Source organism: Octopus sinensis, unplaced genomic scaffold, assembly GCF_006345805.1.
Source record: "Octopus sinensis unplaced genomic scaffold, ASM634580v1 Contig15476, whole genome shotgun sequence".
Classification (NCBI taxonomy): Eukaryota; Metazoa; Mollusca; class Cephalopoda; order Octopoda; family Octopodidae; genus Octopus; species Octopus sinensis.
In genome coordinates, this window is record NW_021833746.1 from 47,501 (window position 1) to 60,000 (window position 12,500).

The 12,500-nt window shown below is 41.5% G+C and overlaps 1 protein-coding gene across 1 annotated transcript in view; it reads left to right on the forward strand.

The window, feature by feature from the left end:
- LOC115230407 overlaps window positions 1-5,584 on the forward strand; it is a 44,176-nt gene extending 38,592 nt beyond the window's left edge. The window contains exon 6 of the mRNA XM_029800604.2: window positions 4,882-5,584. Within this exon, the coding sequence (XP_029656464.2) occupies window positions 4,882-5,568 (687 nt within the window). The 3' untranslated portion in view covers window positions 5,569-5,584. The remainder of the gene's footprint in view (window positions 1-4,881) is intronic.
- The last annotated feature ends 6,916 nt before the right edge of the window (window positions 5,585-12,500 follow it).

The window sequence follows — 12,500 nt, forward strand, 5'->3', positions numbered from 1 at the left end:
CTTTTTACGTGCCACTGGCACGGAAGCCACTCTCTCTCTCTGTATATATATATATATATAATAACAAAGGCTGAAATTAATTAATTAAGTAATCAGTAATTTCACCAAGTAGAATTCGACATGAAAAGGACCATTTCATGGTAAGCTTAAGTAATACTTTATAAATAGGGTTCAGCAACGATTTGCTTCACCACATACCGAAGTTTAGAAATAGCAGTCAAAAAAGAAGGAATAGCTAAGATTTTTTGACTGCTATTTCTAAACTTCGGTATGTGGTGAAGCAAATCGTTGCTGAACCCTATTTATAAAGTATATATATATATAGGCGCAGGAGTGGCTGTGTGGTAAGTAGCTTGCTAACCAACCACATGGTTCCGGGTTCAGTCCCACTGCGTGGCATCTTGGGCAAGTGTCTTATGCTATAGCCCCGGGCCGACCAATGCCTTCTGAGTGGATTTGGTAGACGTAAACTGAAAGAAGCCTGTCGTATATATGTATATATATATGTATATATATATATGTATGTGTGAGTGTGTTTGTGTGTCTGTGTTTGTCCCCTAGCATTGCTTGACAACCGATGCTGGTGTGTTTACGTCCCCGTCACTTAGCGGTTCGGCAAAAGAGACCGATAGAATAAGTACTGGGCTTACAAAAGAATAAGTCCCGGGGTTGATTTGCTCGACTAAAAAAAGGCGGTGCTCCAGCTTGACCGCAGTCAAATGACTGAAACAAGTAAAAGAGTAAAAGATTGTATATAATCACAGCCTCAGAATTTTATTGCTGTCATATAGTCTGAGAGGGTTGAGAAGTTGTGATGTTGATGTTTTTTTTCCTGAAGCCTATATAACGCTGTATTGTCATAATTGTCTTTTGAATCTTGTTCTCTGATTAGAGTTATCTCCCTTGATCTATACCGCTGGAATATCCTCGGCTGACCTATGATCACCAAACACATTCGGGAATAGTGTATCTAGGACTAAATTCTTAACAGGTCGCCTTTGCCTTTCATGTTTTTTTTTATTTTTGGTTAGTGGGGGTAGGTGTCAGTGAGATAAGTACCAGTTGAGCTACTGGGGTCGATGTATTTGACTTGTCCCCTCGCCACAAAATACCAGCCCTTGTGCCTTTGATTGTACCAATATTGTTATCCTCTTTTACTTGTTTCAGTCATTTGACTGCGGCCATGCTGGAGCACCGCCTTTAATCGAGCAACTCGACCCTGGGATTTATTCTTTTGTAAGCCCAGTACTTATTCTATCGGTCACTTTTGCCGAACCGCTAAGTGACGGGGACGTAAACACACCAGCATCGGTTGTCAAGCAATGCTGGGGAGACAAACACAGACACACAAACATATACACATACATACATACATATATATATATACATATATACGATGGGCTTCTTTCAGTTTCCGTCTACCAAATCCACTCACAAGGCTTTGGTCGGCCCGAGGCTATAGTAGAAGACACTTGCCCAAGGTGCTACGCAGTGGGACTGAACCCAGAACCATGTGGTTGGTAAACAAGCTACTTACCACACAGCCACTCCTGCCCCTATCATAGTTTTTTTTTAAATGCGGGCATGGCCGTGTGGTTAAGAAGCTTTCTTCCCAACCATGTGGTTTCAGGTTCAGTCTCACTGCACACATTTCAGGCTGGTGTCTTCTACTATAGTTCAGAGCCAACCAGTGTCTTGTGAATGAATTTGGTAGGCAGACAGAAACTGTGTGGAAAGTTATCATAGTCTATATTTGTTCCCACCCCCACTGCTGTGTTGGTTTGTTTGCATCCCTATAATCTATGGTTCAACAAAACAAGCTGATAGACGAGACTCAAAAAAAAAAATTTTTTTTAAACAAATAAATATTGGGGTCAATTTGTTTGAGTAAACCCTTCATGGTGGTGCTCCAGCATGGCCCCAATCCAGTGACTGAAATAAATCAAAGATTATTATCAATGAATGCTTGTAGAAAGAGACAGAAACAAAATATTATGTTGCTTCTTTCTATATTCTGTTTCAATTCCTGTCTGGGTTGATTTTTTTTTTTTTTACCATTCATCATGTTGTGATCATAAAATAAGTACCTGTAATATACTGGGGCATGACAAAATTTACTGTACACTCCCCCCACTCCACCCTGAAGTGTGTGGCCATGCGTCTATGAGAAATCATTATTACCACTTCACAGACTGCTGGTTATTCTCTTTGAAGTGCTTTCATTTAATTTTCATCTGTTTTACATCTTTACATCTGTTGTGTGCATTGTATATCTGTTGTGTGTTATACAAGTGGTTTATGCGGTGTATATATGTTGTGCACATTGTACGTATAATGTGCATGTTGCATTCCTACTATGTGTTTTTAGCATCTTTTATTATGTGGTTTACATCTGTTGTGTGTGTTTAACACCAGCTATCTGCATTCTACATCTGTTATGCTTGTTTTAATTCTACCCATTGTATACATTTTGCATCTGTTATGTGCATTCTACATCTGTTGTGTGTGTTTAGCATCTGTTTTTATACGTTTTACTTCTGCTCTGTGTGTGTACCATCTCTATTACTCTTTAACTCTTTTACTTGTTTCAGTCATTTGACTGTGGCCATGCTGGAGCACCGCCTTTAATCGAGCAACTCGACCCCGGGACTTATTCTTTGTAAGCCCAGTACTTATTCTATCGGTCTCTTTTGCCGAACCGCTAAGTGACAGGGACATAAACACACCAGCATCGGTTGTCAAGCAATGCTAGGGGGACAAACACACACACACAAACTCACACACATACACATACATACCCTCTCTCTCTCTTTCGGAGAAGCACAAGCACCTACACGCACATATACACACACGGCAGTAACTTCCGCCTGCCAAATTCAATCACAAAGCTCCGGTCGGCTCGGGTCTATAGCAGAAGACATCTACCCAAAGTGCCACGCAGTGGGACTGAACCCGAAACCATGTAGCTAGGAAGCAAGCTCCCTAACAACACAAGACAGGCTTCTTTCAGTTTCCGTCTACCAAATCCACTCACAAGGCATTGGTCGGCCCGGGGCTATAGCAGAAGACACTTGCCCAAGATGCCACGCAGTGGGACTGAACCCGGAACCATGTGGTTGGTTAGCAAGCTACTTACCACACAGCCTCTCCTGCGCCTGTGTATATACATATTTATAATATAAATCTGTTGCATCTATTATATTATATTATATATCAGTTTATATTATCACATATACTGTATATCCATTGTATATGTTGTACATTTGTTTATTGTTTACACCTATTGTATATTTATTCTGTGCATGCATTTTCCATGTTATTCATCTATTATGCATGTAGCACAACTGTTGTATATCTTTCTAATGCATTGCATAGTGTTTTGTCTGTATTATCTTATGCCTGTCCTTAAATCCATTGTACATCTGTTTGGTATAACATCTGTTGTGTGTAATACATTTGTAAAATACATGTGCTGTATTTTCTGGTATGCAAGTTGACATAGTATACAGCAGTGCTTTTCAAACTTTTTGCTGGAGCGGAACCCCAAGGAAACATTCCACTGGCTCGGGGAACCCCTGTGCAATAATTTAATAGTCTTACGCACACATATCTGCGCAGGAGAATTAAAAATTATTGCCGATTTTAGCAGTTTTGTAACTTCCTGCGGAACCCCTGGACTGTACTGGCGGAACCCTGGTTGAAAACCACTGGTATACAGTGTAAACATGTAGTGTAAACATGTAGCATAAACATTCAAACATTGTCACTATCTTTCCAACTCCTGCTGCATTTCACATGGAGCTTTTGGCCCTTCAAAGTTGTCTTGGTGTGTTAGACAACCTTCTTTTATTTTTGGGTTTTAGGTTTTTTTGGTCTGAAAAATAAGACTTGCACATGTTGGAAAAGAGTTGGTTTATTGAGTAAATAAATGTGTCACTGTCACATACATTGTACATCTGTTGGTTATATAGCACTTGATAGCCAAAGTCAGGACTTGAAATTCTTATCCCTTGGGTAGAAACTTCATATACTCTCTCTCTCTCTCTTTTACTCTTTTACTTGTTTCAGTCATTTGACTGTGGCCATGCTGGAGCACCGCCTTTAGTCGAGCAACTCAACCCCGGGACTTATTCTTTGTAAGCCCAGTACTTATTCTATCGGTCTCTTTTGCCGAACCGCTAAGTAACAGGAACGTAAACACACCAGCATCGGTTGTCAAGCAATGCTAGGGGGACAAACACACACACAAAAACTCACATACATACACATATATACGACAGGCTTCTTTCAGTTTCCGTCTACCAAATCCACTCACAAGGCATTGGTCGGCCCGGGGCTATAGCAGAAGACACTTGCCCAAGATGCCACGCAGTGGGACTGAACCCGGAACCATGTGGTTGGTTAGCAAGCTACTTACCACACAGCCACTCCTGCGCCTATATATTTTACTTGCTTCTCAAATCTGGAAAAAAAAACAACAACAACAATGCAGAAATCATGCCATAGTGCAATTTATCTGGCTGTTGTTGTTTAGCCCCAGGTCAGTCTTAGTCTTGATTTGATGAGATTATGCTCAGAGGCATTCCAGCCATGGCTGTCTCGTTTTATTTCTGCCGACATAAGGTATGATTTGAGTCTAATGACGGAAACAGTTTAAAGAATATGAGTATATTGTTGTTTTTAGTCATTGACTGGCTAATAGGAATTAAAGGGGTCCATAGGTAAAAGAAATAAGAATTAAAGGGGTCCATAGGCAGAAAAAAAATATGGCTGAGAACCACAGAAGCAATAGGCTAAAAAGGTAAAAAATACAAATTTTCATTAAATTTAATGTTTTTGTTGCTGTTTTACTGAAATAAATTTTCTTCTCTTTTCCTGCAGCCCAAACTGTCCAGCATCCAAAACAGACCCCTTCCAGCCCTACCAATTGATAGAAATGGACATAGTAAATCTAGTATACAGCGATCGTCGCTGCAGAATTTATCGTCGACGGACGATGGTGATCGCACGTCTTCAAGTTGTCACGTTCCTCTCAGAGAGTCAGTCCATCCGTATAACCCACGGCGGAGGGAGAGCTCTCCGAAGACTAAGGGTCAGAGGCCGCTGAGCGGAGCAGCATTTGATATAAAAAAAAGCTACAACGGTTACAGCCGGGCATTGTCATGCGATGCCTCGTACTACGGATACAGATCCAGCGTCCACTGCCCCCAGGCGTCGCCTCTAGTGAAGCAACAAAGCTTCCCAGAGACAGAAAGCACATCTCTGCAGCAGTTATATACGTTAGAAGGACATGGCAAACACATTGAGGAACCCTGCTTGCCTGCTAGTTGTCCAAACAACAGCAGCAGCAGCATCACTGACCACCAACATTGGCGACCGACACTTGACATTGGGAGGCACTTGTCGCCAATGGCACGTCATTCAAGAAAGGAGCCGCATGCACCTCAGCTCCCTATTTCCCAACCTGGACCAACATCATCTCCACAGTCGTCAAGGTACCAAAATGATAGTCTCTTTCAATACCAGGGTTATTATGATAGTTCCATACCGAATTCACCGTCAAGGTAAGTCCCAGCTTATTTCGTTCACCTTTCAGTATTTAAACTGGTCATATCCAGCCCAAATATTTTCTACCTGTTTTATGTTCAAACTGGCCAGATCCAGCCTCTCACACCTACTCCACAATGTTGTCTTACAAACAATCACATTGTCGAAATATTTGGTCCCTCACACACCTACTCTACAAAATCAATATTAAAAAATAAACAATCACATCATCAAATTCTCAAAGCTACAAGATGATCCAAGATTAATTCAAAACAACGTGAATAAATAAGTTCCACATTTGAGAGAGTAAACTGAATGACAAAGGGTTACACTGGCCATATCGAACCCAGATATTGTACCTGTTATATGTCCAGCCTTTCACATCTATCCTACAATGTCATTCTAAAAATAAACAATCACAGCATAACAGATGTAGAATGCAGATAGCTGGTGTTAAACACACACAACAGATGTAAACCACATAATAAAAGGTGCTAAAAACACATAGTAGGAATGCAACATGCACATTATACGTACAATGTGCACAACATATATACACCACATAAACCACGTGTATAACACACAACAGATATACAATGCACACAACAGATGTAAAGATGTAAAACAGATGAGAATTAAATGAAAGCACTTCAAAAGCTATGAGATAATGCATGATTAATTCAAAACAATGTGAATAAATAAGCATTGCATTTGACAAAATAATCTGGATGCCAAAGAGTTAATTTAGTTAATTTAGCCATTAGTTAATTTAGCCAAAGAGTTAATTTAGCCATTATTTCCTTTTGGTTTTGTCATTAAATTAATAAGATTGGCTGAGAGACCTTGCTGTTCTCCATGTAGCAGTGGGATAACAGCTGGGGTGACAGGATAGCAGTTGATGTAGTTGTAGATTGATTGCTAGGTTGGCAGTTGGAAAGCAGTTGATGTAGCTAGAGGAAGGCTGCTGGGATGGCAGAAAGAACACAGTTGATGTACATTGGCAGCAGGATAGCTGTTGGTGTTGCAGTGGAATGGCAGTAGGATAGCAGTTGGTATAGTAGTTGGAGTGGCAGTAGAATAGCAGTTGGTGTTGCAGTGGATTGGCAGTAGGATAGCAGTTGGTGTTGTAGTGGGATGGCAGTTGGATTGGCAGTAGGATAGCAGTTGGTGTTGCAGTGGAATGACAGCTGGAGTGGCAGTAGGATACCACTTGGTGTTGCAGTTGGATGGCAGTTGGTGTGGCAGTAGGATAGCAGTTAGTGTGGCAGTGGGATGGTAGTTAAAATGGCAGTAGGATAGCAGTTGGTGTTGCAGTAAAATGGCAGTTGAATGGGCAGTAGGATAGCAGTTGGTGTAGGAATTGGAGTGGCAGTTGGTGTTGCAGTAGAATGGCAGTAGCATAGCAGTTGGAGTGGCAGCAGGCAAATAGTTGATAAAGCAGGAGGAGGTAGTTGTTATAGCAGTGGGATGGTAGCTGGATTGGCAGTAGGAAAACAGTTGCTGCTGCAGTAAGGTAGCAGCTGGGGTGACAGTAGGATGGCAGCTGGAATGGTATGTTGTGCTTTCTTTTGACATTCAAACTAACTTTGGTGACATCATTTATTTCTCAAGAATTCCCACCCTTAAAACAGCACAACACCCTACTAAAAAAAAAAAAACTGACCCTACCGCCATCACCACCACCGCTGCATTCTACAGAAACCCCTTTCTGTACTACATCCCGAGCTGTTTCATCAATGATGTTCAAAGTACAGTACCGGAACTGACACTTCCGCCTTCTGTAGTGGTAGTAGCAGTTGTGGTGGTGGTGGTGGTGGTGGTAGTTGCAGTGGTGTTGGTGGTGGTGTTGGTGTTGGTAGTGGTTGTTTTTAATGGTGGTGTGGTGGTGGTGGTTGGTGGTCATGAGGTTGGTAGTGGTAGTGTTGTGGTGGTGGTGGTGGTGGTGGTGGTGGTAGTTGCAGTGGTGTTGGTGGTGGTGTTGGTGTTGGTAGTGGTTGTTTTTAATGGTGGTGGTGGTGGGTGTGTTGGTGGTCATGAGGTTGGTAGTGGTAGTGGTTGTGGTGGTGGTGGTGGTGGTGGTGGTGGTAGTTGCAGTGGTGTTGGTGGTGGTGTTGGTGTTGGTAGTGGTTGTTTTTAATGGTGGTGGTGGTGGGTGTGTTGGTGGTCATGAGGTTGGTAGTGGTAGTAGTTGTTGTGGTGCTGTTGCCAGTTCTGACGATAGCGATAGTGGTGTTGGTTATGGTTGTGGTGTTGGTGGTAGTGGTGGTTGTCAATGGTCTTTTGTGGTGTCGGTGCAGCTGGTAGTTGCTGGGGGTAAAAAAAAATGGTAGGGGGGGTAGATCATCCTTAATGCAGAGCAGGTTGTGGTGGTGGAGGTGGGGGTGACAGTGGAATATATAATTTTTAGGTCAGACCCTAACTTGGAATACATTTGGATGCATTTGTGTGTGTGTGTGTGTGTGTGTGTGTGTGCGTGCGTGTGCCTGTGTGCGTATGTAAGTATGGATGTGTGTGTATATATATATATATATATGTATATTGGTTACTTCATTTCACAGTTATGTGAGCATACATACATTTATTTATCCCTCTATACATGCCTACATATATGCATACACGCACACATACACACACACATATACACACACATATTACTGGGTGAACACACACACACTCAAAATGGCTGTGTTTAAGAATTTCGTTTTGCAACCCCTGTGGCTTTACATTCAGTCCCACTGCAAAACATTTTGGTAGTGCCTCAACATGGCCACAGTTTAATAAATGATAGTCCAAAAGAAAGTTAAGGCGCAGGAATGGCTGTGTGGTAAGTAGCTTGCTAACCAACCACATGGTTCTGGGTTCAGTCCCACTGCGTGGCATCTTGGGCAAGTGTCTTCTGCTATAGCCCCGGGCCGACCAATGCCTTGTGAGTGGATTGGTAGACGGAAACTGAAAGAAGCCTGTCGTATATATGTATACATATATATATGTATGAGTGTGTATGTAGTGTGGTCTGTGTTTGTCCCCCTAGCATTGCTGACAACCGATGCTGGTGTGTTTACGTCCCGTCACTTAGCGGTTCGGCAAAAGAGACCGATAGAATAAGTACTGGGCTTACAAAGAATAAGTCCCGGGATCAATTTGCTCGACTAAAGGCGGTGCTCCAGCATAGCCGCAGTCAAATGACTGAAACAAGTAAAAGAGTAAAAGAGTGTGTGTGTGTGTGTGTGTGTGAAGCACATATCATCATTTAGAATCTGTCTTTCTTGCTGGATTGGGGACCAAAGCCTTGTGAGTGGAGCCTAAATGATAAAGCTCTATGACCTATTGTTTGTGATTCCCAGATTGGCCAGAGGTACTCTAGATCTTCTGAACTATTTGCCTATACAATAAAGCATTGTCGCCTGTTGCTTGTGGTTAGTGGTACTGCAGGTCTTCTGAAGCCTTTCCCTATAATATAATGCACCGTTTCCTATAGCCTATGGTTCATACTATGGTTAGATATTCTATAGGTGTTCTAAGGTGGGGGAAATGGCAGAATCATTAGCACGCTGGGCGAAATGCTTAGTGGTATTTTGTCTGCCGCTACATTCTGAGTTCAAATTCTGCCGAGGTTGACTTTGCTTTTCATCCTTTCGGGGTCAATGAACTAAGCACCAGTTACGCAGTGGGGTCGATATAATCGACTTAATCCATTTGTCCGTCCTTGTTTGTCCCCTCTGTGTTTAGCCCCTTGTGGGCAGTAAAGAAATAAGAACATTAGCACACTGGGCAAAATGTTTAGCGGTATTTCGTTTGTCTTTACATTCTGAGTTCAAATTTTTCTGAGGTCAACTTTGCCTTTTATCCTTTGAGGGGGGTAATAAATTAAGTACCAGTTGCGTACTGGGGTTGATGTAATCGACTGCCCCCCCCCCCCCACTACCTCCATATTTCGGGCCTTGTGCCTAGAATAGAAAAGATTCTATAGGTGCTCTGAAATCTCCTCCTCTGCAAAAAGGTTCTATATTAGTAATGTCTTCTGATTCAAATGAGTAATCAGTCAAAATTAGTCCACAACAGCAACAACAACAACAACTCACACACACATAGACATGTGCTTGCACACAGCATTTTTGTTTATCTTTATATAGAAAGCTGTTCCAATATATACACTTTGTGTATGTGGTGGGGGTGGGGGTGGGGGTGCATAGGTATGTTTGTGAACTTCATACAATTTTTTTCCACTTTTAATCAGAAGAGGTTACTGAAATCAGTCAAGGGTCTCGAGAGTTTAGTGCCTAACTTTTATCTCTTTCAGAAGTGCCATGCATGAAACTCCTGACCCCTGAGTCATTTTTGTAATTTTTTGCTGATTAATAATAATAATAATAATAATTATAATAATAATAATAATAATGATAATAATAATATTGTGGTAAGTAGCTTGTTTACCAACCACATGGTTCCGGGTTCAGTCCCACTGCTGGCACCTTGGGCAAGTGTCTTCTACTATAGCCTCGGGCCGACCAAAGCCTTGTGAGTGGATTTGGTAGTCGGAAACTGAAAGAAGCCCGTCGTATATATGTATATATATATATATATATATATATATATATATATATATATAATGCGTGTGTGTGGTTGTGTGTCAGTGTTTGTCCTCCTGGCGTTGCTTGACAACCGATGCTGATGTGTTTATGTCCCCGTTACTTAGCGGCTCGGGAAAAAGAGACCGATAGAATAAGTACTGGGCTGACAAAAAGAATAAGTCCCGGGGTCGAGTTGCTCGATTAAAGGCGGTGCTCCAGCATGGCTGCAGTCAAATGACTGAAACAAGTAAAAGAGTAAAAGAGTAATAATAAAAATCATACCTCCTCATTGATATGACTGTCCCAATCGATCTAAACGTACCTGTCAAGACCTACCAAAAACTGAGCAAATGTAAAGATCTTGAAATAGAAATCAGCAAAATGTGGAACCTGAAGACTAAAACAATACCTGTTGTCATAGATGCCCTGGGAGTGATAGCAAAAGGGGCTGATTGCTACCTAACTCAGATACCAGGAAACCCCAAAATGGCAGAAATTCAAAAGATAGTGCTCATGGGAACTGTTCATATCCTATGCAAAATACTTACTATGTAATCTCAAGTTTTAAAACAAACATAATTTTCTTATGGTTTTTTTAAACATTCACTAGTACAACACTGAGTACAAAACCAAATATATGGCACCCTAGGCATAACACCAACACGAACTTCCAACTTGTTGTCTCTTGAGGTCTCTGGGTGAGACTTGGAGCTGACTTGTACAAATGTAAAGTAAAAGTCAAACATAGAATAATAATAATAATAACAATAACAATAATAGTAATAATAATGATAATAATAATAATAATAATAATAAATGCCCTGATGCAGTACATGCCCTGATGCAGTACATGCCCTGATGCAGTACCAGGCAGTGGTTCTCATGCCCTGATGCAGTACCAGGCAGTGGTTCTCATGGCTTCTGATCTTAACTGATTGGAAGTGTTATCATGTACATTGTTTTGTCTTGGTATAAAAGATGGGCTACAGCAAATATTCTGCTCAATACCACAGATTTGCTTGTCAGTTGTTTGACCGTAACCAGTTGAGCATGCCCCTTAGTGGCTGACGATATGTGCATCTCTGATCATGAGCAGAAGTAGTGGGGGAGCATCATAGCCATGTGTTGAGAGGGATTCTTTGGGGTTTGAATAGTTCACCTCTGGAAACATGGGTGGTTCTTTCAACATCCTTAAACAACCCTTATTCAGGGACCGTTTGAGCGGGATGGGCTAACTCAACCTGAAGAAAATTCTAACTGGGCCCCACCTGCAAGGTCATTGCTGTTTATCTTGATATGAGATCACCATGTCGCGCACATATGGTTGTGATGCATGTGCCTGGTGTACCTTTATCAGACGGGTAGTCATGATGGGTATATTGGGCTTCGTATATTTTACCCCAGTGTCACTTTGATGGCATGAACTGCTCTCTCACTCAATAATAATAATAATTAGGTGGCGAACTGGCAGAATTGTTAGCAAAGCAAAATGCTTAGAACCATTTCTTCCCGACTTTACATTCTGAGTTCAAATTTTGTGTTTACGTCCCCCGTAACTTAGCAGTTTGGCAAAGACACTGATAGAATAAGTACTAGGCTTACAAAGAATAAGTCCTGGGGTCGATTTGCTTGACTAAAGGCGGTGCTCCAGCATGGCCACAGTCAAATGACTGAAACAAGTAAAAGAGTAAAAGAATATATATATATAGGAGTGGCTGTGTGGTAAGTAGCTTGCTTACCAACCACACAGTTCCGGGTTCAATCCCACTGCGTGGCACCTTGGGAAAGTGTCTTCTACTATAGCCTCGGGCCGACCAAAGCCTTGTGAGTGGATTTGATAGACGGAAACTGAAAGAAGCCCGTCGTATATATGTATATATATATATATGTGCGTGTGTGTTTGTGTGTCTGTGTTTGTCACCCTAGCATTGCTTGACAACCGATGCTGGTGTGTTTACATCCCCATCACTTAGCGGTTCGACAAAAGAGACCGATAGAATAAGTACTGGGCTTACAAAGAATAAGTCCCGGGGTCGATTTGCTTGACTAAAGGCGGTGCTCCAGCATGGCCGCAGCCAAATGACTGAAAGAAGTAAAAGAGTAAAGAGTAAAAGAGTATACAGATATACGTGTATATACAAATACATTTACATACATTCACACATATGCACAGATATATATGTGTGTGTGTATACATATATATGTATATATGTACATATATGTGTGTGTATGTGTATGCACATATATATATATATATGCATGTATCAGAAAACCCTCCTCTCTCACGCACCCACACACACACACAATGCACGTGTAACATATTTATAATCATTCAAGTATGTGCATACGCATGTACTCATTCATATACAGACACATCTTGTC